The 26,977-nt window shown below is 44.8% G+C and overlaps 2 protein-coding genes across 3 annotated transcripts; both read left to right on the top strand.

Annotated features, from left to right (window-relative positions):
- Window positions 1-536: 536 nt before the first annotated feature.
- On the top strand, window positions 537-18,312 carry LOC118572778 (small integral membrane protein 10-like protein 2A). Of its 2 annotated transcripts, none has more exons than XM_036172635.1 (2): window positions 537-947; window positions 18,226-18,312. In XM_036172635.1, exons 1-2 carry the CDS (start codon window positions 762-764, stop codon window positions 18,247-18,249), a joined length of 210 nt encoding a protein of 69 aa, XP_036028528.1. In that variant the 5' UTR covers window positions 537-761; the 3' UTR covers window positions 18,250-18,312. The 2 variants fall into 2 exon arrangements, with proteins under 2 accessions (XP_036028528.1, XP_036028529.1); XM_036172636.1 differs by lacking the exon at window positions 18,226-18,312 and adding an exon at window positions 15,306-15,367.
- Window positions 15,381-16,871, top strand: Fam220a (family with sequence similarity 220 member A). Its single transcript, XM_036172634.1, has one exon. It carries the CDS (start codon window positions 15,384-15,386, stop codon window positions 16,197-16,199), a length of 816 nt encoding a protein of 271 aa, XP_036028527.1. The 5' UTR covers window positions 15,381-15,383; the 3' UTR covers window positions 16,200-16,871.
- Window positions 18,313-26,977: the final 8,665 nt, after the last annotated feature.

Genomic DNA, 26,977 nt, shown 5'->3' with positions numbered 1-26,977 from the left:
GTGGTATAAAGTACCTGTGACCATGGCCATGGTTCATTTCTTTCCTGTTCTTTTTCTAAAGACTATTTATTTTATGTGAATGTGTATCTCAGTATATGTATGTGCAGGGGAGTGCAGATGCTCACGAAGGCCAGAAGGCATCAGATCCCTTGAAGCCAGAGATGTATGTGGCAGTGAGCCACCTAATATGGGCACTGAAAACTGAACTCAGGGTCCTCTGGAGGAGCAGCAAGCGTTCTTAATCGCTGAGTCATCTTCTGAGCCCCTCTTTTCTTTTTTTCTTTCTTGCTCGAGACAGAGCCTTGTTAAGTAGCCCAGGTCCTGCCTCAGTCTCCTGAGTGCTGGAATATTAATAGGCTGTCGCCACCACGCCCGACTTTCCCTCTAGTGTTATCCTTAGCTTCACCATTAGAGGGCGCCAGGACGCAACGCAGCAACTCTTTCCTCCTACTTGCTAGGAAAGCTGTCCGAGAGGCGGGGCGGGAGGGGGCGGAGTCTGCTGCCTGCGCAGGCGCGGGCCGGCTTTGTGACGTCAGGCCGCGCGGCCAGGCGGAGGATCCAGGTGGTGGCTCGCGGAGGCGCTTCCCGACAGTGACGCGCAGACTCAGCTCCCCGCGGCCCGCCCTCCCGCCGGCCTCGCCGCGGTCTCCCTAGCTCCCTGAGATCGCTGAGCTCTGAACAGCGGCCCAGGGAGGAGGCCTTGGACGTCGCGGCGCGGAGAGGGAGGGCGGGCGGGCAGTGGGAGTGCCGCGGGTCTCTATATGGCGACGGCTCTGTCGGGTCTGGCTGTCCGGCTGTCGCGCTCGGCCGCCGCCCGCTCCTATGGGGTCTTCTGCAAGGGGTTGACCCGCACATTGCTCATCTTCTTTGACTTGGCTTGGCGGCTACGCATCAACTTTCCCTACCTCTACATCGTGGCTTCCATGATGCTCAATGTGCGTCTGCAGGTAGGTGAGCCGCCCTCCGCATCCCTGGGTCGCGGCCCTGCCCACCTGGCTCGGCGGGATGCATGTGCTGGGAGGCTTGTGCCATCAGCCGAAGGCTGATTGTGTACCAAGCACCGTGCATTTTCCCTCTGTAACCCCACTTTGCGTAGACGATGCTTCAGAGGACAGGTCCTACATCTGGGGGTGGGGTCCGAGGAAAGATGACAGGAAGGTCCCTTAGACGCTTTGTCCTTAAAAATGACAAATTGTTGGCGATCCAGTAACAGTGAGTTCTTACATGAATTCTGGTTCCCCAAACTTTGTGAAGGTTTATTATGTTATCCTTGTACCATTAGGTTGAAAGTTAATTGTGTTTTGACCAATGCATCTGATTTATTCTGGCCAGGGGTTAGAAATGGCAATGGGGAGGAAGATGAGAGAAAGAGGTAAACAAATTCAGAGGCCTGAAACATTTTGAAATAACAGCATGCCCGTGTCAGAGTTATGGAGGCCGCGTTTGCTGGAAATAACTGACAGTTCCCTATCTCTTGAATTACAAAACGCTTTTCTCTAGTGGAGAGGTTTTGCCAATTTGAGTGTTCTGTCCCAAAAAGTCAGAGAGAGGCTGGATAGTGAGCTTCCTTGGATTCTGTTTACACATCTTGGAGTGGCACAGGCTGTGTTGAAGGACTCAGCTCCACCCCTGGGAAGCATATAATTGGACAATATTGTTCATTTCTTGTGGTTCTGGGAGCTGAACCTGGTGGGTACTTTGCATTTGATGTAGGCAAGGAAAATTGCCCCAGCCCCAGACTTACTGTACATATGTGGTTCCCTGGTGTGCGGAGGAGCCAGCTCTAAGTAGTTTACCTAGTTTTTCTGTAGTTGGGTCAAATTAGAGTGTAATGGACTTAGTATATAAATGGTCCCTGACACAGGTGGTTACACACCATGTGAAATCCAAAGCCAAGCATGATCCAAATTCGTTAAAATGAATTAAGAAAAACCAATTTTAAGGTCCAAATTGGGGGGGGGGGGGGGGGGGGGCAGGGGTGGTGGTGGTGGTGCTGGGGGTGGTGGTGGTGGTGTCGTCAGCTGTGTCAGCTGTGTACCACCATACCTGGTTATGAAGTACTGCTGGGATCAACCTGGGGCTTCCTGCATGCTAGGCAAGCACTTTAACAAATGAGCTATATTGCTGCTCCCAAATCAAGATCTCTTACACCAACAAGGGCTTGTGGCATCTTATGTGATGCCAGGCCATGGGGGCAGAAATAACAAACCTTTACAGCAGGTGTCCCAGATGAGAAAAGAGTGCTGGGTGTGGCCACTGAGAAAAACTAGAACACCTGTGTCCTTGCCAATTACCAACCTGTAGAAACATGGCCCTGGTGTTTCTGCCAGATCTAGTAACCTCCTCTGAGAGCAGTCAGACATCCTGATTCTTAGACGTCAAATTATCTCGAGTTTACAAAGAGTTTACAAAGTTTACGAAGTCTGGGGACATGAGTATCTGTAGTCCATGTTTGACCCGTCGTGTAGACAGATGGACTCTGGTATTTAGAGTTACGTGCGATTTGTGCTCATTGAGAAAATTATGTGGAAGACTACAAGAGATTACCTGCTACATAATGTTATATCTCAAATTGCTGTGTTTTGTACCATTAAAAAAATAACAGGCTAGGGATGTTGCTTAGGTGGGAGAGTGTGTGCCTACTCTGCACAGTGCCCTGGGTTTAATCTCTAGTACTGCATAAACTGGGTGTAATGATCCATGCCTGTAACCCTAGCTTCTGGGAGATGGAGGCATGAGAGGCTCTGGGTCATCTTTGGCTACATAGCAAGACCCTGTCTAAATAACAAAACCCAAAACACTTCCTCTTGTATTGATTTCTCTTTGTACCCTTCTCTAGTCCAAGCTACTCCAATTGCTAGCCTGGATTTTTGTGTATTCTCCATCTGTTTTCCACCAGTCAGAGGTGTCATATTTGTATATATTATGTGTATGCGTGGATCTGTGTGTATCTGCAGCAGGAGGAGGCCAGAAGAGGTCGCTGGATCCCCTGGAGATGTAGTTATGGGCAGTTATGAACTAACCTGACTGTTCTCTGGAAGAGCAGCAGGTACTCCCTAACAGCCGAGCTATTTCTCTGGCTCCCTAGAGAAGTCTTCTAAACATTATAAAGCATGTTCTGTCATCCTCAAACATCAGCACAGCATGTACATGCTTATCCTATGTGGATATGACTGACCTCTCACCTAGCTTACACCTTGATGACTGACTAGACTTTGTTAGGGTCTCCTCTTTACCTAGTTGCAACCATTCCCTTCCTGCTCCTGGGGTGTGATGAATGTCTTCCTTGACTGGGACACTCTCACAGTTTAGTTCTTTCAGAGGGAACTTTTGTAATCTTGCACTGGTTTTCTTCACCACAGGACTGCTGAAGGCTTGTTTGTTTTATAAGTAATAAACAGTGGCAAATTCCATTCCTGGTGTTTTCTAATTGCGCATCTGTTTGTAGGACAGTGAGAACATCTCTGGAAAGGTGATTCAAATCCATATTTCATAACAGGGAGTGTGCACTGTAGTGATTGAAGGCAAGCGCCTTTGGGAGGAGAGCACTTGCCTTCTATCAGAGTGGTGTGAACACTGAGTGAGTGCAGGCCCATCGGTATTGAGGGCAGCTCGGTGGGCTCCAGAGGAGTCATGAGTTAGGTGTAGCCAGCTATAGAGAATCTGGCTGTCTTAATTCAGGGTCAAGTGGGCCCAGGTAGAGGGAAAGGTGTGTCTCCCCCTCCCCCCAACACCTTTTGAGACAGGCTCTTACCATACAACCCTGCTCAGTTTGGCTCTCTTTAGAATTCCTTACGTAGACCAGGCTGGCCTTAAACTCAAAGAGACCCACTTGCCTCTTCCTCAGGTGCTGGAAGTAAAGGTGTGTACCACTGCCCAGCCAGAAAAGGATTTCCTAGGACCCATGTAAGGGTTTTGATCGTGGACCTGGCCAAATGCAGCCTTTTTGTATTGCGGGAGGAAGAGAGAGGTTCTGGGGTACAATGCCATACTTGAAGTCTTTATATCTAATCTTTAAGCTCCCCTGAAGGCTTTAGGATTTTTGTTTATTTGTGAAAAATCACTAACTGAACCTAGCTTGAGGGTTTCAATGTTCTGACCTTTGGATATGGGAAGGTGCAATAAGAAATCGAGCCTGGCTGAAGGGACTCTTGACAGCTCACAGCCTTTTTCCTCCAGTATACTGTTAACTTCCTCTGTAATAGGGGACAGGAATCTGTTTAAACTATTAGACCCTAAGGTTTTGTTAACCCTACACTTAACATCTTGTTCATAGGGCATTGGGGTTTCTCTTACCCTTTTGGCAGTGCTGGGCATAGAACCCAAGATCCCTTAAGTCACCACAGAGCTGCATCCCTAACTCAGCAGTGAGGCGTTCTAACAGTACTAACAGCTCTTTAGTCTGAAAGATGATTGAATGAGAAAATAGACGCAAAGGTGTTTGTAGACTCAGAAAACTCAGGGTTATCATTTTAAAGTACTAGGACTAGAGAGTTGGCTTAGCACTTTGCTGTTTTTGCAGAGGGCCCAGGTTCTGTTCCCAACACCCATATGATGGCTCACAACCATATGTAACTTCAGTTCCAGCTCTGTAAGCACCTTGGAGTGCTTGTGGTACACAAGCTTGCAGACCACTCATACACATAAAACAAATCTTTTTTTTTTTTTTAATTTCTTTTATTTCTTGGAAAACTTAGGGGGAAATGTGTTTCATCTTTTATTTCCAAGGAAAATCTGTATATTATAAAAGCAAACATTTGTGGTAACCAAGTACAGGGCTCACATTGCAAACAGAACCATTTTCATTACGTGACTGATGATCTAAAAATCAAATAACTTTGAAAGGCTTCAGTCTCAACTGTTTCATGAAAATCATGTTATTACATTGTACCCACACACTATTCTTTTAGAGGATCAAGTAGAAATTAAATCCAATAAGTAACCAAATGTACATCATATCCTGTTGCTTGTTTTATAGGATCATAAACACTATACTAAGACTTAGCACTTAGACATAAAACATGTCTTAACTTTCTGAAGAATATTCTAGGAATAAGCAAAACATTTAGAATGCTTTAAAGTCTCCAGTTAACACCATTTGTATCAGTAACTGCAATGTAACTTTCAGCATCTCACATAACTAGTCAATGAAGTTGGTTATTTATAAAACAAATCTTTAAAAAATATTTTTTATTTACTTTTAATTTTTGAGTTATGAATGTTTGGTCAAAGGAAAGAATGACTCCTGTGGATTGCTTTTTGACCACAGGAGGGACCACATACACACACAAACAAATGTAACAAAAAAAAAAAGTTTTTTTAAAAGTGCTGTTTGTAAACTAGTGTACACCTATAATTCCAGCTGCTTGTGAGGCCTAGACAGGAAGATCACTTGAGTCCAGGGATTGGGGGCCTGTGAGTGTGTTGTGTATGCTCAAGCATGCAAATGCATATATGTGTGTATGTATGTATGTATAGGTCAGAGGTCAACCTTGGGTGTCTGTCCTCAGGTGCAAGCCTCTTGATTTTTTTGAGACAAGGTCTCTCATTGGCTTTAGGCTCACTAATTTGACTAGATTGGCTGGCCAGGGAGCCCCAGGGATCTTCTTATTTCTAGTAATTCTCCTGTGTCCATCTCCCCAGTGCTGGGATTATAAAACCGTGGCACCACACCTAGCTTTTTTCCTGTGTACTCTGGAGGATGGAACTTGGGTTCTCATGTTTGCATGGCAAGTACTTGGCCGATTGGGCTGCCTCGTTAGCCAGTTTGTGGTCATTGTGAGCAACATAGTGACAAGATCCCTATCCTAAAATAGAAAAGGATTTGAGAGAGAGCTCTTGCAGAGGACTGGAGTTTGGTATCTGACACTGACACTTAGTGGCTCACAACCGCTTATGATTGTGAGTGTACCTCCAGCCACATAATTAAAAGTAAAAGAATACATTTCTCCCTCCCTCCCTCCCTCCCTCCCTCCCTCCCTCCCTCCCTCCCTCCCTCCCTCTCTCTCTCTCTCTCTCTCTCTCTCTCTCTCTCTCTCGTTTTGTTTTGAGACAGGGTTTTTCTGTGTAGCTTTGGTGCCTGTCCTGGATCTCTCTCTGTAGGCTAGACTGGCCTAGAACTCACAGAGAGCTGCCTGGCTCTGCCTCCCAAGTGCTGGGATTAAGGACATGCGCCACCACCACCTGGCTAAAAAAATAAATCTTAAAAAATAAAGCCAGGCACATCTTTAATCCCAACACTTCGGTGGCAGAGGCAGGCAGATCTCTGTGAATTCAAGGCCAGCCTGGTCTACATAATAAGTTCTAGACTGGCCAAGGCTACATAGTTTCTCTGTCTCAAACAAAACGAAACAAACAAAAAAGCAAAGGAAAGAAAGTACTGTTTTTAAGCAAGCCTCAATCTTTTGAGGTTATTAACATCCCACTGTTTCATACAAGACAGGTGGTAAAAAGTGAGAATCTTTGGGAGGCAGAGGCAGGTGGGTCTAGACCAGCCTGATCTACACAGAGAAACCCTTGTCTCAAAACCAAACCAGACCAAACCCCAAACCCCAAACCCCAAAACAACAAACAAAACAAACAAACAAAAAGTGAGAATCTTTGGGAGGCAGAGGCAGGTGGGTCTAGACCAGCCTGATCTACACAGAGAAATCCTTGTCTCAAAACCAAACCAGACCAAACCCCAAACCCCAAAACAACAAACAAAACAAACAAACAAAAAGTGAGAATCTATACCAATTACTATATATAAGTAAAAACAATCTGGGTGGTCCATGGTAGCATACGCTTGTAATCTCAACACTTGGGAGGTAAAGGCTGGAAGAGCAGGAGTTCAAAGCCAGCCTGGGCTACATGAAACCTTGCCCATTCCCAACTAAAATAAAAATTAAAAATAACTATATAAAATGCTGGGCGGTGGTGGACACCTTTAATTCCAGCATGCAGGAGGCAGAGGCAGAGGCAGAGGCAGGTGGATCTTTGACTTTGAGGCCAGTTTGGTCTACAGAGCTAGTTCCAGGACAGCCAGGGATACATAGAGAAATCTCCTCTTGAAAAACAAAAACCAAACCAACAGACATAACCAGTATCATGAATACCTGCTGGAACAAGCCATGCCTATAACTTTTCACTGGTATGGCTGGAAGAAACATGGATTGGGCTGGAGAGATGGCTCAGAGGATAAGAGCACTGACTGCAGAGGTCCTGAGTTCAGTTCCCAGCAACCACGTGGTTGTTCACAACCATCTGCAATGAGATCTGGTGCCCTCTTCTGGCCTGCAGTCAACTATACATGCTATATACATCATAAATAAACAAACAAACAAACAAATAAATATTAAAAACAGGAAACATGGATCAAGTGTCTTAGTCCTGTGTCCCCCAAAGAGAAGGCCTAAAAAGAAGAGAAAGGATACTATGAAGGCCGACCAAGATGTCCTATTTCACCTTCAGCTCCTCCCTTGCTGCCTGTGCTCAGCAAACCTTCGAATCATTATTTGCCTTCTATGCTCTTAACCATCCTCCTCCTCCTCCTCCTCTTCTTTCTCCTCTTCTTCTTTTTAAGTTTTTTGAGACAAGATTGCCCTGTGTAGCCCTGGCTGGCCTCAAACTCGCTCTGTAGAAATCTGCCTCCCTAGTGTTGGGATTAAAGGTGTGCTCCACCACCACCCAGCTCTGTCCCACTTGTTTAGTACTGGGGATTAGACTCACAGACTCTTGGCCACTGAGCTACATCCCCAGCTCCTAGCTCCAATCTCCTCTTTCTATTGCATCCTATTTACTTATTTTATGTATATGTGCATGAGAGTGTGTGTGTGTGTGTGTGTGTGTGTGTGTGTGTGCACATGGAATGTCATAATGTATGCATAGAGGTCAGAGCACAACCTGCAGGAGTCCCTTGTCTCCTATAGTATGGGTTCCTTTTCTCAAACTCAAGTCAGCAGGCATAGTATCAAGCACATTTCCCCACAGAGCCATCTCAAAAGCCCTCAAAAGGCCTCTTTCTCCACTCTGAACCCCTTTCTAAATCCATAGCTTCATGGGTTTCAGTACCCTCTTACCACGTAGACATCTTTTCCCCCTTGTATTTAATAAGTTTTTGCTTTACCAGACATTGTCCTACAGGTCTGGAATCTCAGCATGTAGAGACACTAAGGGAGGAAAAACTTATAACAAAGCTTATCGTGCAAGCTAGGTATAGTGGTGCAAGCTTATGATCTTAGCAGTTAGGAGCCGGAGGCAGGAGCATCAGGAATTCAAAGTCAGTATCAGCTACAGAGTGAGTTTGAGGTCAGTTTGGGTCACATGAAACTCCATCTCAATAAATAAAAAACCAAATTATCTTGCTAGTTAAGTGTCTAATTTGGGGCATTAACGCCTTTCCATATTGGGCAGTTGTCACACACCCATTCTCAGAACTTCTCTAGCACATGGAAATCTTTCTGTCTTCTAAGGGAAGGGCAGCTGGCTGGCATTCTGAGCAGAACAGAGGACCTCATTGAGTACTTCAGCAAAACCCTGGCCGAGGTGGAGACTGTTGCCACACTGATGTTTGGGTTGGAGGAGTGCAGAGTGGGGACAGAGGGCAGAGCTCTCACAAGGACCCACATGTGGGTCAAGCCTGGAACAGCAGAAAGCTGGAGACTAAAGTAGTGAGCCAGGAAGAAAGTGGTAGATTTGTACAAAGTGCATTGGAGCAGCTCCCCTTCTTGCTTTTCCTTGGTGTTTAAGTGTGTGTGTAGGGTAGAGGATAATTTGTCTGAATCAGTTCTCTCTTTCTATACTGTGGGTCCTGGGCATCGATTGGGGTCATCAGTCTTGGTAGAAAGTGACTTTTGGCCCAACACCTAAATTCCTTTTTTTAAAAAATGTGTATATGGGTGTTTATGCAGATGCATGTGGAAGCAAGAAGAGAGTGTCGGATTCCCTGAGCTGGAGTTATAGGTGATTGTGACCACCCAGTGTGGGTGCTGGGAACTTAACTTGGGTCATTTCCAGGAGCAGCAAACACTCTTAACTCTGGAGTCATCTTCCCTGCCTCTTACCTGTATTCTGTATTCTGGACTTGTTTCATTTTGCTTGTTTTGAGACAGCCTCACCAGGCTGACCTAGAACTCATTTTGTAGCTCAGGGTACTGGAATTCTAGATCCTGCTTTGGCTCCCCGAGCACTAGGATTACAAGCTGTGTCACCACAGCAGCCTCCTTGTTTCTGAAAGAGTTGGAAATAATCCTGTATGGTCCAGGCAGGTGTTAGTGTAAGAATTCTGGCTGCAGAGAAGGCGAGAACCAACACCAGGGTTGTCCTTTGACCTTGGAATGTGCACACACACTTGTATCCATCACACATATAAATACTGTTTCAAAGTATGTGAATTCATTCTATTTTTACTAATAATAAGTAAAAAGAGACCCGTCACATGAGAGATGAAATCTCAGCACTTGGGAAGCACAGGCAGGCAAATCTCTATGAGTTTGAGGCCATCCTGGTCTATAGAGAGAGTTCCAAGATAGCCAAGGATACACAGAGAAACCCTGTCTCAAACAAACAAACAAACAAACAAGCAAACAAACAAAAAACCAAATACCAAAACTGCTTACTGCTGGGGCTGCACTTAGTGTATTGAGCTCTGAGCTCCAGCCCCCACTTGTCTGAGCCAGTTTCTTCACCCCTTGATAGTTTTGTAGGATGCAATAAAATTGAATAAACACAAACTACTTCTACATAAAAAAGAATGAATTTGGAGGAGCTGAGTATGTAGCTCAGTGGTCACATGTTAGCTCAGTGTGGATAAGGCCCTGGGTCCATCTTTAACATCAGGGGGAAGAAAGTAAAAAAGATCACCCACAGAATGGAAAAAAGCGTTTGTTGGTAAATTTGGTAAAGGATTAATACCCTGAATAGAGAAAGACCTCTTACAATTAAGAAACAAACAAACAAACAAACAAACAAAAACCCAAGCAGCCTAATCCAGTCTTTGAAGGAGCTGGCATAGAGATTTATCTAAGCAGATACACAGATGGCAGATGTGTCCTTGAGAAGATCCTGAACTCCTGGAGAAAGCAGATCACTCAGGAGCAGTGAGATGCCACTCCACACCTGTTAGGATGGCTTTGTAAGGTGGAGGGTGGGAGCAGAGGTTGCAGAAGCAGATGTAGGTAAAGGTGCGTGTCCTCAGTCCTTGTGTGCTGCTGGTTGGATTGTAAAATGCTCAGCTGTCATGAAAGCCTTGTGGTTCTTCACACTGTTGAATGTGGACTTAACCCACAGTCAACTAAGTCTGCTTCTGGGTATATACCTGAGAGGTTTGAAAATGATTCAAAGCCCGGTCCTCCAGTGTTGATAAACAGTATCCCAAAGACAGTAGCAACAAGTCCACGGACAGGTGAGTGGATAAGGCACTGGGGATGTGGCCTGGCTGGAAGAGACCTCACCTAACATGCCCTGAGACCTAGGTTCCATCCCCAGCACCACATACAACTAAGGCAAGATGACCTCGCCCTGTAGTCCAAGTATGCAAGAGATCAGGAGTTCAGGGTCGTCTTCCACTATCTGGCCTGTTTGAGGTCAGCCTGGCTATTCAAGACTCTGTGTCTTAAATAAATAAGAAAAGGAAAAAATGATAGTCTTGAGAACCCCTATAGAGTTCCCCACCTCTGGTGTGAGCATGCCACTTAGATGGCTCCAGTTGCCTCCACCAATGTGCTTTTCCACTGCTGGATCCCACTTTGAATCTATTAATAGTTGCCATTACTCCAGATAACTTTCAGTTGGCTACTGGACCTTTGGGTTGTTGTCACTATCTGACTATGCATAATGTTGCTATGGGCATTTGTGTGTGTGTGTGTGTGTGTGTGTGTGTGTGTGTGTGTTTGATGCATGCACATGAGTGTGGATGCATATGCCCAAGTGCACATTGAAACAGCATCTCATTGAACTGGAAGCTTGATGTTTCAGCTAGGCTAGCTGGGGCAACCGCAGGGGATTTTGTTTCCATCCTGGAAATGCTGGGTTTACAGATGCTCATGTGGTCACACCCACCTCATTGGAGTGTTTGTTTAAGTGTGGGAGTTTCTAACTCAGATTCTCGTGCTAGTACAGGAAATGATATTACTCACTGAGCCATCTCCCCAGTCCTACCCCTGCTCTGTCTATACTGCAGGCTGTCCTGGAATATAACCATGTATTCTACACAGGACTTGAACTAAAAATGATTGGTCTGCTTGCTTCAAAGCATCTGAGGCACAAGCCACCCATACCTGGCTGTTAGATTTTTTTTTTTTTTAATAAATACACTGCACTTCTTTATTTTTAAGTTTTTTAAAAAAATTATTATGTATACAACATGTATGACTGCAGGCCAGAAGAGGGCACCAGATCTCATTACAGATGGTTGTGAGCCACCATGTGGTTGCTGGGAATTGAACTCAGGACCTCTGGAAAAGCAGTCAGTGCTCTTAACCTCTGAGCCATCTCTCCAGCCCACAATTTTTTTTAAATGTATTTTTTTTTTGAGGTGAGGCTCGAACCCAGGGCCTTGTGCTTGCTAGGCAAGCGCTCTACCACTGAGCTAAATCCCCAACCCCCCCCTTTTTTTTTTTAAGATTTATTTATTTATTATGCATACAGAAGAGGGTTCCAGATCTCATTACAGATGATTGTGAGCCACCATGTGGTTGCTGGGAATTGAACTCAGGACCTCTGGAAGAACAGTCAGTGCTCTTAACCTCTGAGCCATCTCTCCAGCCCCCGCCTTTTTTTTTTTTTTTTTTTTTTTTAAGAATTATTTATTTATTATGCATACAGAAGAGGGTGCCAGATCTCATTACAGATGGTTGTGAGCCACCATGTGGGTCCTGGGAATTGAACTCAGGACCTCTGAAGAGCAGTTGATGCTCTTAACCTCTGAGCCATCTCTCCAGCCCCTAGATAAACAATTTTTGAGCATATTCTGCTTTGTCTTTGCTTATGATATGTTTTGGTCATGCTTAAGTTTGTTTACTTTTGAGAAAAGGAGGTTTGCGACAGGGCTGGCCTTGAACTAGAATTCTTCCTGCCTCATCCTCCCAAGTGCTGGGATTCAAGGTAGGTACCACCATGCTGAGTCTGAAAATCGTTTTTAAAGATTTATTATTTCTATTTTATGGGTATGTGTAAGTGCCTGCATATATATCTGTGCCCCATTTGCATGCCTGGTGCCCTCGGAGGCCAGAGGAGGGCATCAGATTCACTGGAACTGGAGTTACAGGTGGTCGTAAGCAACCATGTGGGTGCTGTGTTTGAACACCAGTCTTATGCAAGAATAGCAAGTGCTCTTAACTAGCGAATCCTCTATCCAGATCCTTAACGTTTATTTTTGTGGAGTCCAAGTTCAATCTTTTTTCATGTTTGATGTTTGCTGTCATTAGAAAGTCCTTATCCACATATATTCTGGTGCCATTACTTCATATGTTTTTGAGATACATTTCTTGCCATGTAGTCCATGCTGGCCTTAGACTGGAAAGCCGCCTTGTCTTGGCCTCCTCCATACTGGGATTCCAGTCATGTACCACCACACTTGGCTTGTTTTAACTGTGTGTGTGTGTTGTTGTTGAGGTCAAAGCAAGGGCTTAGCCAGGTATTTCGTTTCACACTAGCACTTGGGAAGCAGAGGCAGGCAGATTTCATTGAATTTAAGGTAGCCTGGTCTATCTACATAGTGAACTCTAGACTAGCCAGGGCTGCATAGTGAGACTCTGGTCTCAAAAAAAACAAAACAAAAAACCCAAACTAAGAGCTTGGTGTAATCCAGGGTCAACATTCTACCATGGGGTTATATCTCTTGCCCCTTGTTATTTATTTTGAGAGGAAAGTTAAAGATGGGTTCTTATGTAGCCCTAAGCTGGCCTCAGATTTACTGAATAGCTGAGGATGACCTTGAACTCATGATTCTCCTCTCTATGCTCTCCCTGAGTACTGAGAGTACAGCCATGCACCACCACTTTGGGCTCATCTTAACTTTCGGGGGGGGGGGGTAGTGCACATGTATGTGGAGACTGAGGACAACTTCCGGTGTTATGCTTCCATCTTGACTTTCTCACTGGACTGGAACTTGCCCAGTAGGCTAGGCTAGCTGGCCAGCAAGACTCAGAGATCTGCGTGTCTCCACCTCCCTAGAGCTGTGGATAAAAGTGCCTTCCCTCCCCCATGCACTTGGAAATGGAACTGGACCACTTGGATATGGAACTGGAACTGTATTTTAATTTGAAATTTTTATGTGTGGGATGTGTGCCCATGGAGGCCAGAAGAGGGTATTGGATCCCTAGGCAGTTGTGAGTCCGCCCTTTTTGAGTGCTGGGAATTGATATCAGGTGGAAGAGCAACAAGCATTCTTAACTGCCGGGCCCTCTCCAGTCCCTCACTTAAACAGTTATGAGGCGTGGCTATAGATTGACCTTTGAGCAGTATTACAGTGAGGTTTATGCATATGGGTTAATGATTCACTAGAAAGGAAACCTGGATCTGTTTTGTCTTCTTGTTCCGCTGTCCTGGCATTATGACCTAGAACAGCACCTGACTCGGGGAAAGGCTTGGGGAGCAGCTGATTCTGTAGCAAAGAAATCCTAGGAGCTGAATCCCAGGTAAAGGGGAGACTTCCAACGTTAGCTGCTTGCCTTGGATAGACTGACTGTTCACTATTCACTGCTTCAGCAGCCCCAGTCTGGGCTTTGACCTCTGCTCCCCCACTGAGATGCACTTGTCTGTTGAGGTCCCTTTTCTGCCCTTTGCTTTAACAACCCTCCAGCAGCCCTTCATTCATTCCCTGAGACACTTGTCAGTACTGACAGAAAAGCTGCCACCGCTGTCACTGTGGGATGCTGCTGCCTGGAGAGAGTGCTCAGTGCTTTCCCATGCTCAGCCTCCAACACAGCCTGAGAAATTGTGACCTCTCCTGAGGATACTGACTCATCCAGCTCCTCCAGAGCTGGGTGTAGCTTCTCCTTATTGAATGAACTTTTGAGCAGATGTGTGACCAGGAGACAAGGCGTGACCATAGGGCACAGCTGGCTTTGTGAGATCAGGTGTGATGCAGAGATGCTTGCCAGGTCCGTAGAAGAAACTCAGTGATGTGTTCTCCCAGTCAGCTTCATTCAGAAGGGTGGTGTGAGCGCCTTTCCTCATCCTTGGTATTCAGGGCCCATCAGTACCAGGGTCCACTTCACAGCTCTCCACAGCTGTAGGCTTGTCGTCTTCGAGTGTGTGCTCAAGCCACCAGCCCACAGGATCCTGCTCAACCAAGCCCATTGCCCTACTCACTGTAACTCCTTCCTAGTCCCCTTAGGACTGGCCTTGCTAGCTTGCTTTGCAAAGTATTGGGGGCAGGATATTTTTAGGTTACAGAGCAGTGGTAGTCTGGACGGTCAGGTGCCCGAGGCCATTAATAGCCTGGTTTGGGGAAGGTGAGGAGACAGGCATCCAGCAGGGCAGCAGCTGCCTATCTGGGTCAGGCCTATTGTCATTGAGCAGGTTGGCTGCCTCATACAGGGGAGGGTTTGTTTGGAAGATGCCTTCTGATTGCCCTGAGGATCTTACAGGGAGGGTTTGTGTGGAAGATGCCTTCTGATTGCCCTGAGGATCTTACAGGGAGGGTTTGTGTGGAAGAGGCCTTCTGATTGCCCTGAGGATCTTACAGGGAGGGTTTGTGTGGAGGAGGCCTTCTGATTGCCCTGAGGATCTTGGCCATGCCTTGGAGCCTTTGCTCCTAGCTCTCTGTTGCATTTTGAGTCCTTAGCATCTTCAGCAGGGGTGAAAGGAGTGGAGTTGAGGAACTGGCTCCCAGAACTGCATTTTATTTTTCCCTTGAACTTGGAAATAAACTCCTCTCTCACTCAGCATTTTGGTGGGCAGGTTTGTTTACCATAGCATAACAGTATTGATTTTTTTGTAGACTTAACATGGGGGCTGGGGCTTATAAGACCTGGGGACATGGGGATTGATTGTTTGCCTTTATGTATACTTTGTGTATTTATCTATTTGAGTCAAGGTCTCATATAGCCCAGACTGACTTCAGATTCACTCTGTAGCCAAGGATGGCCTTGAACTTGTGATCTTCCTGTTTCCATCTCTATGCTATAAGCATACGCTAGTCTGGAATTCACTACAAAGCCCAGGCTGGTCTGTGACAGTGGCCAGTGCCTTTCACTCTCTGGTTCCTGTTCAGCTCTGAGGCCTCATTCCTCAAGGAACTAGTATTTGGTGATATTTTGTGTGCTTAAGTGTTTTAATAACCCTCTGTCACAGAATTTTGATTTGATTATCTTTTCTAGGTTCATATTGAGATCCACTGAAGGCCACCCCTGACTGATAGGCATCACCCCGGCTCACTGCATCAGAGGGCGCAAAGCATGAGGGGTGGGAGAGGAACCCTGGGTACTTTCTTGGCAAATGTAAAGAGGTCACAAGGAGGTAACTTGGACAAACTATCATGCGACCTTAAGAAGAGAAGCCAGAAGGGGAGCCCCAGCCGAGCAGATGTGCCTTCCTGGACAGATCAGCCTGTAGCAGATACTGATGGAAAGTCACAGGACACAGTGGTGGCATCCTTGGAAATGAAACATGATCAGAGTGAGGCTGACCGCATACTTCACAGTGGGTACAAAGTGCTTCAGTATCTGAAGGAATCAATGGGAAGAAATTTGGCTCCAGCAGCCTCCATAAGCAAGATTCTGTCACCTGCTTCAGAAGAACATCTGGCTGGGGTATCCTGTGGCATCGGAGATGCACTAGGAAGTAACTGGCCAGGAAAAGGGCCCAGGGCCACAGACAGCTGTGGACAGTACCCCAAAGGAGAGTCCTGGGTGTCAGGATGGCCAGGTCATCCAAAACTGAGGGAAATGGGTTTCCTGAAGTGTAAACTGCTGCTAAGTGTTGTTCTTGAGGGGCTGGGTACCAGGTCGGAACTGTCTTACCCATATTCTGAGCTGTGCCAGCTGCCATATGCTTCTGCCCATTATGAGGTTCTCCCAGAAGATGAGACAAGATGTGTATCTCTTGACTGTTTAAACCCTGTGTTTTCAGAGCAAACAGTAGAATACAACAAAACTCTCTCAAGCTTAAAAAGTACTTCAGAAGGTCTGCAGATAGTCGTGGGGGTCACTGGCTCTGCAATCCTCCAGATTAGCAAGTCTAATGCCATAGATAAGGTACAGGCAGAACAATAAAAATAGCAGATTAATTTTAAAGGTCGTCTTGCAGTTTCTTTTGCATTAATTCTGGTGTATGCTGCAGCCATTCAGTTCCTGCTCTGATTCCTGTGACCAGACACACCTCGCTGATTGATGCAGAGAGACATTCTTGAGCATGTTTTTAATCGTTTTGTAAAGACTCGGAACTTGGAAAACCCTTCTAAGAAATGATTGTCCAGTATAGATCAGACAAAACCATTTAGCGCAGAGTTCTTTATTGCGGAGACCTATTCTAAAGGGCTAACATCCCAGATGCCACCTGTCTCAGCTCACCTCTGGCCACCTGATAGAAGTGGAGCTCTGTAGGCTGCCCCTCCACTTCTTGTAAGCCTTGCTCTGGTCATGACGAGTCTTGCCCTTTCTGCACTGTATGGACTTTCTGACTTGCAAGCACACACGTCCTTTCCTTCAGCTTGAAGCGCAGTTGTCAACGGCGGCACTTTGGAGAAGTTGCAATATTAAATTTAGGATTATCTTAAATCACAGAAGAGTTTGGGACTCTTCTGCTGACAGAACACAGATTGCAAATGAAGTATTTCCCCTTTCCCAGATGCTAGGATTCGTGATCTCTTTTACATTGATTTTTTTCTAAAGTATTTCTCCCTTTGTGGTTTGTTGATAACTTTAATAAAGGTCATTTAAAGAGTGGACATTTTTAAGCTCCCTACCCAAGAGAGTTAAAACAGTCCTGGGGGGAGGAGAACCTGACTATATATGTCATTTATACTGTGTGCTAAATTACTATGCCATGGGCTATTTTAGTGTTTTGGGAAAATAATAAAATCTGCTCTTTAGCATAATAAATGTTTTATTTTGTGTGTGTGCTCATGTTTCCTCATCTTTTTGTTAATATCACTGTCTTCCTAACATTTAAGCATCTGTAGCACCGGGTGAGACAGGTTGCTAATGAAGATGTGAGTCTACTTGAAGAAAGCCAACACATAGACGGATTTGAACTCTTTCCCCCTCCATCCTCCTCTTACCCTCCTCCTCCTTCTTTCTTTGCCCTCCTGTTTCCTCTTCTCTCCTCTCTCTCATAGGTTCAGAAATAGTGCAACATGGTCAAGTATAGTACTGCACACCCAACACTCAGAAGGCTGAGGCATGAGTTCCGGGCTAGCCTGTGCTGATTATGAGTTCAAACACACCCTGGTCTATGAATTGAGTTCTATGCCAACTTGGATTACAAAGCAAGAATGTACCAGGAACAAAACAAAGGGCTAGGGGCACAGGAAATTGCTTTCTGTGCAAGCTGGGCCTGAGTTTGATTCCCAGAACTCACATACCACAGCCCAGCATAGCTGCCATTGTTTACAGTCCCAGCATCAGGGAGGTGATAGAGTCTGTGAAGCTTGTTAGCCATCCAGTCTAGCCTAATTAGTGAACTCCAGGCCAGTGAGAGGGCCTGTATGATAAAGGTGGATGTTAGGAGGCTGGAGAGAATGGCTCAGTGGTTAAGAGCCTGACTGCTCTTCCAGAGGACTCTGGTTCAATTCCCAGAACCCACATGGCAGCTCACAGCTGTCTGTGACTCCAGTTCCAGGGGACCTGACACCCATGGCAAAACACCAATGCACATTTAAAAAAAAGGTAGATGGCCATGGAAAAGTGATATGTAGCGAGCCTCTAAGTGTACATTGAGTTTTTTCAAAATACTCATCTCTGCTTGGGTATGGTGGTACACTCGTGATCCTGGCACTTGAGATGCAGAGAAGAGCCTAGAGGTGAAGACCAGCCTGGGCTATATAATGAGATTATAACTCAAAACCCCAAGAAAGCTGGGCATGGTGGTTCACATCTATAATCTCAGCATTCAGAAGCAGAACAAAGAGTCATATAATTTCAAAGAAGTATAAACATTTGAAACAAATACTACAGAAACATGGTGCTTCAGGACTGGCTGACTGTGGTGGACATCTGTAACCCAAGCACCCCTGAAGCCAAAGTTGTCTGAATTTGAGCCACATGAGGCCTTTTTTTTTTTTTTTTCCCTTCCCCTCAGATGAAGTTTTCATTGAACATGTAGCCTTGGACTTGCAGTATGTAGCTGTGGATGACCTTCAACTCATCTACCTCCTGAGTGCTGGACTACAGGCATGTACCATTACACCTGTTTTATGTAGTGCTGGGGATGGATCACAGGACCTTGTGGGTGCTAGGCAAGAACTGAGTTCCTAGGTTTCTGTGCTGATCCACATCCACATCCTCTACATAACAGTCTTTGCTCTTAAGGACTGAACAATACAATTATTTAAATTTAGGGACTATGCCTAGTAGAAAATGTTGGACTTGTTATTCATATCTGGAAATCATGATTTCCTTTCTTTAAGAAAAATTGGAGCAGATGATGAGGTCTTGAAGTCAGTAGGTGGTTGCAAGACTATGGAGAGTAAAAAGTAAATTAAGAAATGATCACGTGTAAATTGGGCTGGTGAGAGGGCTCAGCAGTTAAAGGTGTCATCAGCAGTCCTGACAACCTGAGTTCGAATCCAGGAATTCACATAGAAGGTGAGAACCAGTTCCTTCAAGTTGCACTTTGACCTCCATACCCAAATAATGAATAAATACATTTTAATGTAGAGAGAATCCCACAGTTCAGTTCTGTTATGTCATATCAGAGCAATCAGTCTATAAATTTGAGTATCCAAGATTTATACTAAGTTGTGTAATAAATGGCTTGTGCCTGTATGTAAAATCAAGTCACAATAGAATAGTCTATTTACACAAGTATTTATTTTTTTTCTGGTCTTTTGAGACAGGTTTTCTCTGTGTAGTTTTGATGCTTGTCCTGGATCTCATTCTGTAGACCAGGCTGGCCTTGAACTCACAGAGATCCACCTGGCTCTGCCTCCCAAGTGCTGGGATCAAAGGCCTGTCACCTGGCCACACAAATATTTCTTTAAAAATTTTTTTTATTTATTGTGTGGATGAGTGAGTGGGTGTGTGTGTTACAGTGCTTATGTGGAGGTCAGTGAATAGTGTGTGTGTGTGTGTGTGTGTGTTATCAGAATTATCAGTTAAACCCGGGCGGTGGTGGCACATGCCTTTGATCCCAGCACTTGGGAGGCAGAGGCAGGCGGATCTCAGTGAATTTGAGGCCTGGTCTACAAAGTAAGATCCAGGACAGCCAGGACTGTTACACAGAGAAACCCTATCTCAGGGAAAAAAAAAAAAAATTTCATCTGTTAAAAGGCATCTACTTCAAGCTTAACCCTTCATTAAAGAACTGTATATTTGTATAATAAAAATCTGAGGAAGGAAACCAGGCCCATGAGAGGCAGAGGCAGGTGGATCTGTGAGTTTGAGGCCATTCTGGTCTACATAGTACTAGGTTACCCAAGAAAAAGTTCTTTTTATTTACTTTTTATTTATTTATTTTGATCTGAAGATCGAACCCAGGGCCTTGCGCTTGATAGGCAAGTGCTCTACCACTGAGCTAAATCCCCAACCCTGAAAAAGTTCTTTTTAAAAGATCCCTTCCCCCATGGGGCGGTGGTGGCACACACCTTTAATCCTAGCATTCAGGAGGCAGAAGCAAGCAGATCTCGAAAGTTGAAGTCTAGCTTGGTCTGTGGAGCTAGTTCCAGGACAACAGGGACACACAGAGAAACCCTGTCTTGAAAAACCAAAAGGAATTTTTTTCGTTACATTACAGGTGTGTGTGTGTGCCACTGCACAGAGGTGGAGTTCAGAGGACAGTTTTAGGAGTTGGTTCCCTGCACGTATTGGGGCAGGGCTTGAACTCAGGCTTGGTAGCAAGCTCACTGCACAGAGGTGGAGTTCAGAGGACAGTTTTAGGAGTTGGTTCCCTGCACGTATGGGGGCAGGGCTTGAACTCAGGCTTGGTAGCAAGCTCACTGCACAGAGGTGGAGTTCAGAGGACAGTTTTAGGAGTTGGTTCCCTGCACGTATGGGGGCAGGGCTTGAACTCAGGCTTGGTAGCAAGCTCACTGCACAGAGGTGGAGTTCAGAGGACAGTTTTAGGAGTTGGTTCCCTGCACGTATGGGGGCAGGGCTTGAACTCAGGCTTGGTAGCAAGCTCCTTTACTGCTGAGTCGTTTCGCCAGTCCAAAAGGCGGTTGGTTGGTTGGTTGTTGTTTTTCTTTTTCCAGAGCTGAGGACAGAACCCAGGGCCTTGCACTTGCTAGGCAAGCGCTCTACCACTGAGCTAAATCCCCAACCCCCAAAAGGTTTTCAAAGTTACTTGTTTAGGAAAGTTCTAAAAGTATAGAAGTTTTTATTTTCGTTTTCCTGGGGCCCATTAAGACTCCTTGCTTTTGAGTCAGGGTCTCATATGATCCGGACTGGGCTCCAACTCCCCACATAGCCATTAGCCAGAGGAGGGCATAAGACTCTCAGGGACTGGAGTTACAGGTGGTTGTGAGCCTCCATGTAAGTGCTTGGAACTGTACTTAGGTCCTCTGGAAGAGCATCCAGGGCTCTTAACACTGAGCCATCTCTCCAGCTCCCTAAGGACAAAGAAAAGAAAAAGAAAGAGAAAAAAAAGCTTTGAGCTATGTCAACAGACTCTTTTCTTCCCCCCAAGACAAGGCATCACTATATAGCCCTAGTTGGCCTGGAACCCTATGTAGATGAGGTTGGTTTCAAACTCACAGAGATCTATCTGCTTCTCCCTCCCAAGTGGTGGGCTTGAAGGTGTGTATCTCTACATCCAACTGGGCATAGTTGTTTTTAAAGATTGTTTTAGAAGTACTTGCCTAGCACACAGGAGACATTGGGTTCAACACAACACACACACACACACACACACACACACACACACACACACACAGAAGTGGAGTATGCCTCTGGTTTCATTCCCCAGTATCACACAAAAAGGATTTCAATAGAAAACTCGAATTCTGAAGGTGACCTGCAAGGAGCCACAGTGGCTGTGATGCCACAGAAAGAAAGGCAAGCATCTTCATGTGCAGCCAGGAAGACAAACTTAGCTCATCAGTGCATGCAAGGGTCAGACCTACCAGAAGAGGGAGCCACATGTCCACCGAGGCAAATGAGCCGCTTTCAAAAAGCCTTCATTTTCCCCACTGGTTAGTTTGTTTATTGCAGTCTTTTTCCCTGTCTCTGTCTTCTTCCCTTCTTCTCTTCCTTCTTCAATTAAACTTCACATATATATATATATATATATAAGACACACACACACATATATATATATAAGACAAACTTTTGATATATAGCTCTGACTGATCTGGAACTCACTGTTTAGCCCAGGCTGGCCAGAACTCTTGGCAATCCTGCTTCACCTACATGGGTGTTGGGATTATAGGCATACATCACTATGCCTGGCGTGTGTGTGTGTGTGTGTGTGTGTGTGTGTGTGTGTGTGTGTGTGTGTGGTGGTGGTGGTGGTGGTGGTGGTGGTGGTGGTTGTGGTGGTTTTTGTTTTTTTTTCTGAGACAGGGTTTACCTGTAGCTCTGAAGCCTGTCCTGGAGCTCAATATGTAGACCAGGCTAGCCTGGAACTCAGATCCACTTGTTTCTGCCTCCCAAGTGCTGGGATTAAAGGCACATGCCACCACCACTCAGCTGTTTCTTGTTTTTTCAAAGGTTTTAAAAATGTGCCATATTGAAGGTTGGAAGACAACTTGTGGGAGTCAGTTCTCTCTTTCCACCATGCAACTTCCAGGGATCAACTCAGGTCATCAGGCTGGCAAGATAAGTGCCTTTACCTGCTGACCCATCTCACTAGCCCCATACCCAGCTTTTAATTCACATTTGATCAGTTTTCCAATTTTATTCTTTTTTGTATTTCAGGATACAATCCATAAAACTACATGGCATATAATATTCATGGAATTGTGCATGCATGCATCCATTGCTGAAGATTGAACCCAGGGCCCTGTGCATACTAGGCAATCAACTGAGGCATACCTGCAACCTTAATATATGTGAACATTTGAGGAGACCATTAAGCACTAGAGTTTACATAGTTTTGCTAATTTGCTCAAACAGAAGGAAGTGGATTGCAGATAGAACAGTTTGCTGAAAGTTAAAGCTTTATTTTGCATAGCAAATTAAACTTAATAAAATAGATTCATGGTTCCGATAGGTTATTCTGAACTCAGTGCCTCATACCACAGAATTGATTTGGCCACCTTGACTTTCTCATCTGTGTATTTTGTTTTAGGAAATACTATATATATATATATATATATATATATATATATATATATAATATTTGTGTGTGTCTGTGTGAGTGAATGCCACATGTATGCAGATACCCACGGAGCCCAGTCAGATCCCCTAGAGTTGGAATTATGGTTAGTTGTGAGCTACCAGATGAGGGTGCTTGGAACTGAATTGGAGTTCTCTGTAAGAGCTGCAAGAGCTTGTAACCATCTCTCTAGTCCCATGAGATTAGATAGATAGATAACATATATGTAGTAAGAATTTATAACATAATGGATTATATCAATACATGTTTTTTGTTTTGTTTTTTCAAGACAGGGTTTCTCTGTGTAGCTTTGTGCCTTTCCTAGAACTCACTTTGGAACTCACAGAGATCCGCCTTGCTCTACCTCCTGGGTGCTGGGATTAAAGGCGTGTGCCACCACCGCCCGGCAATACATATGTTTTTATTTTTTAAGATTTTGGCTTTTTATGTGTATGAATGTTGAGAATGAGTCCTCTGGAAGAACAGTCAATGCTCTTAACCACTGAGCCATCTCTCCAGTTCCCTGACGGCAGTTTTATTACTTTTTGAATGTTTTAATTTTATTTGTTATGTGTATGCACTTTGTTCACACATGTCATGATATGCATGTGGAGGTCAGAGGGCAACTTTCAGGAGTTGATTACAGATGCAGATCATATTTATTTATTTATTTTTATTTATTTAATTAATTAATTTATTTTAGGTTTTTCAAGACAAGGTTTCTGTGTTCAGCCCTGGCTGTCCTGGAACTTGCTCTGTAGATCATGCTGGCCTGGAACTCACAGAGATACACCTGCCTTTGCCTCCCAAGTGCTGGGAGTGCTGAGATTAAAGGTGTAAGACACTACTGCCCAGCCTAAGTCAATTTATTTATTTCTTTTAAGCTTCTAAAGATTTTATTACATTTAGTTAATGCTAATTAACTTAAAGTTGGTTTTGTTTGTTTGAGACAGGTCTCACTAGGCAGCCCTGGTTTACCCTGGAACCCACTGTATAACAGGCTGGCCGATTGGATCAAAGGTGTGTGCCACTATTGCCCAGCCTCGTTTTAGTGTGTGTGGTAGTAGAGTGAGAGTGTTCACTTGCCATAGTGCATGTGTGAAGATCAGAGGACAACTTCCAGGAATCCACTCTTGCTAAGTCAGTTTATTAAAGCAGTTGATTTAGGCATCTCCAATAGAGACTTCAGCTACCACTACTGGCTCAATACTGTTGGAAGCAGTTTTAACAATCGCTGAAGTACTGTGTAAATCAGAGTTGCCTATAGATTCACAATTCAAAATGTTGAACCCTTCACCATTGGTGTTTTTCCTGTAGTGACTCCCGGTGACTCGGTAGGCATTCGAACTGGTCCTTTCAGGTTCAGATTCTTTTCCTGTCTCAGCACACACTTTCCCCAAAGACTTCATGGTGCTGCTGGTGAGTGTAACTGAATTCAGTGCATTGCCACCCCAGGGTTCAACCAGCATTGTTCCATCTTTCCAATATTGTTAAAAGCCACAGCTTGTAGTGACGTGACTTCTAGGATGACCTATTATTGCTGAGAATGAGTCAGGACAGTAACAGACTGAACTTTTACCCTCTGAGCATTCTCCCTGGTTCTTCAGTAGTACTTGATGGAGACCAAGTTTCATTTGGAAAAGATGATCACGTTCTAGAGGTGGACAGAGGGAGCTGCTATTCACTGAAGCTTACAGTTGTAAATATTGACACCACTGAACTATTCACTGAAAAATGGCTAAGGTGGACCTGTTCTTGTCTAAAATCCCAACACTGGGGAAGTGGAGGCAGAAGGGCCAGGAGTTCAAGGCTAGCCCCAGCTACAGAAGAAGTCCAACTTCAACCTGGGCTACATGAGACCCAATCTCAGAAAAGCAAAAAACAGGGCTGTTTGAGATGATTCAGGCCAGTAAAGGCACTTGCCACCAAGCCTAATGACCTGAGTTCAACCCCAGGGACCCACATAGTTGAAGGTGAGAACTGACTCCTTCAGGTCATCCTCTGATCTCCACATGTGCTCTGTGACACCCATGCACAGCTTTAAAATGTAACAAGAAGAGAGCTGCTGGAAGATGGTTTACTGGGTAAAAAAAAAGCTTCCTGTGCAAGCAGAAAGATGTGAGTTTGGGTCCACAGCACTCATCTGTGTAAAAACTGGGTTTTGTGATATATGTCTATTGTCTCACTATAGGGGAGGTGGGGACTGGAACATCCCTGGGACTTGCTGGCCAGCTGGTCTAGCCAAATGGGAGAGCTCTAGATTCAGTGAGAAACTCTGTCTTAAAAAATAAAGTGGAAAGGGGCTTGAAAGATGGCTCAGAGGTTAAGAGCACTGGCTGCTCTTGCAGAGGAGTGGTATTCCATTTCCAGCACCCACAAGGTCTTTTGAAACCAGTCTCAGGGAATCCAGTGCCTTCTTCTGACTTCTGTAGACACCAGGTATGCACATGGTGCACATACATACACACAGGAAAGTACTCATAAACATAAAATAAAAACAACTACAAAGTTAATAAAAAAAATACGGAGTGTCTAGCCTGTGGTGGTACAATCCTCTAATTCTGGCACTCAGGAGGCAGAGGCTGGCTGGTCAGCCTAGTCTACATGATGGCGGAACACTGTTGAGGAAGATGTCTGATGACTGATGGTCTCTGCCTGAATGACATGCGTTAATACCCCGCCACAGGAACACAAACATTCACAGGCACACACAAAAATGATGATTCATGGTGAGTAGTTATGAGAATGTGAAGTATGTAAAATATGCTGTTTACAAATCTTGTAAAGACATGGATGAAAAGTTAATAAAATTGTTTAATAATCTCTGAGGACCCTAGGAGGTCTTAAACTTGTGGGTTTCCAGTTTTCCCTCACAGATAGTGAGCCCAACCCCACCGTTACCAGGTATAGGTAATTAAGCCTAGAGATATTGGGCAAATCTACCATGGGTTCAAAAGAGGTCACTCAGTTTATTCCCGTCATAATTTAGAGGCTTGCTGTGAGACAGAAATTGCTTAAAATAATGTTATTCAAGTGGAAGTGTGGCTCAGTGGAAGGGTGCTTGTCTTGAACGTTCTCCAGCACTGAAATGAAAAAGGTGGTACTCATGGCCAGGCCTGGTGTTACAGGCTCATAACCCTAGCAATCATTAGACCAAGGTGAGAGATGAGAAATCCAAGGCCTTGCCTGGGCCACAGAGGGCATTCAGAGCCACCTTCACCCCTTTACCTTGCTGAGACCTTAAATTAATATAAATAAAGAAGTAAATAAACAAATAGTTGCAAAATCAAAAGTAGAAAGGTATTGGGGGATAACTGTTGCAGTATACTTACCTAGCATGCTTGAGGCTATGAATTCCATCCCTAGCACAACAAACAATAAAAATAGAGACCAGAGCTCAGTGATTAAGAGCTCCAGCAGCTCCTGAGGAGGACTTGACATCCACATGGCAACTCATGACTGCCTGCAACTCTAGTTCCTGAGATCTGATGCCCACTTCAGACCTTCATGAGCACCTGGCATGCCAGAGGTACACATGCATACATGCAGGCAAAAATAATTACACACAAAATAAAAATAAATCTTAAATGAAAAATAGAGTGAGACACTTATGTTCTTGGCTAAGTTATTAGTGTCTAAACTTTCTCTGTATTGAATTTGGGTCTTTCAACTTTATTTTTGCCCCCCAGGTCTATTCAGGGATGATGGACAAATAAGTCAACTTTACTGGTTTACCAGTTATACTTATTTTTTAATTTATTTTTTATTATATTTGTGTTTTAATTTTACATATTAGCCATGGGTTCCCCTGTCCTCCCCCCTAGTGCCCCATCCCCACCTTCCCCCATCCCCTCCCCTCCATTTCTATCTCCTCTAGGGCAAAGACTCCCCTGGGGATTCATTTAAACTTGGTGGATTCAGTACAGGCAGCTCCAGTCCCCTCCTTCCGGGCTATTTATTTATCTATTGGCTTTTCAAGATAGAGTTCCTCTGTGTAGCTCTGGCTGTCCTGGAACTCACTAGACTAGGCTGGCCTCGAACTCAGAGATCCGCCTGCCTCTGCCTCCTGAGTGCTGGGATTACAGGCTGTGCCACCCCGCCTGGCTTGACTTCTTTTAACGATCTATCAGTGTGGCTCATTGTGTTTCCATCATCATCATTACTGTTATTTTGAGTCAAGTTCTCACTAAATTACCCAGGCTAGCCTCAGACTCACCATGTAGCCCAGGCTGGCTGGCTTTGGGATCCCAGCTTCCCCTGCACTTTGCTACATTTTCTTTATCTGACAGAACTCCATGAAGTGAAGGGCAAGCTAGATAGCTTAGTGGTGAAGTGCTTGCCTTGCAAGCCTGATGACCTGAGTTTGACTCCTAGATTCCACATAAGTGTGGGAGGGGGAAGCCCATCCCACAAAGGCATCCTCAGCTCCACATGCACACCATGTGGCAGGTGTGCTCATCTAATATAACGTGTCATGTGGAGTGCACATACAGAATAAGTAAAAGAAAAAAACTCCCCATAAATTCATGGAAAACTGTTCAACTTTCTGGAGCCCTTGTCTCAAAAACCAACAAATAAA

This window comes from Onychomys torridus, chromosome 22, assembly GCF_903995425.1.
Source record: "Onychomys torridus chromosome 22, mOncTor1.1, whole genome shotgun sequence".
NCBI classification, from domain to species: domain Eukaryota; kingdom Metazoa; phylum Chordata; class Mammalia; order Rodentia; family Cricetidae; genus Onychomys; species Onychomys torridus.
This window is presented reverse-complemented; position numbering and strand designations above follow the sequence as displayed.

What these genes read in the sequence shown, in the direction of transcription:
- LOC118572778 (XM_036172635.1), top strand. Translation starts at nt 762, where the DNA reads ATGGCGACGGCTCTGTCGGGTCTGGCTGTCCGGCTGTCGCGCTCGGCC. An exon ending in TGCTCAATGTGCGTCTGCAG is followed by an intron (nt 948 to 18,225) that starts GTAGGTGAGCCG and finishes CCTTCCCCTCAG; the next exon opens with ATGAAGTTTTCATTGAACAT.
- Fam220a (XM_036172634.1), top strand. Translation starts at nt 15,384, where the DNA reads ATGAGGGGTGGGAGAGGAACCCTGGGTACTTTCTTGGCAAATGTAAAG.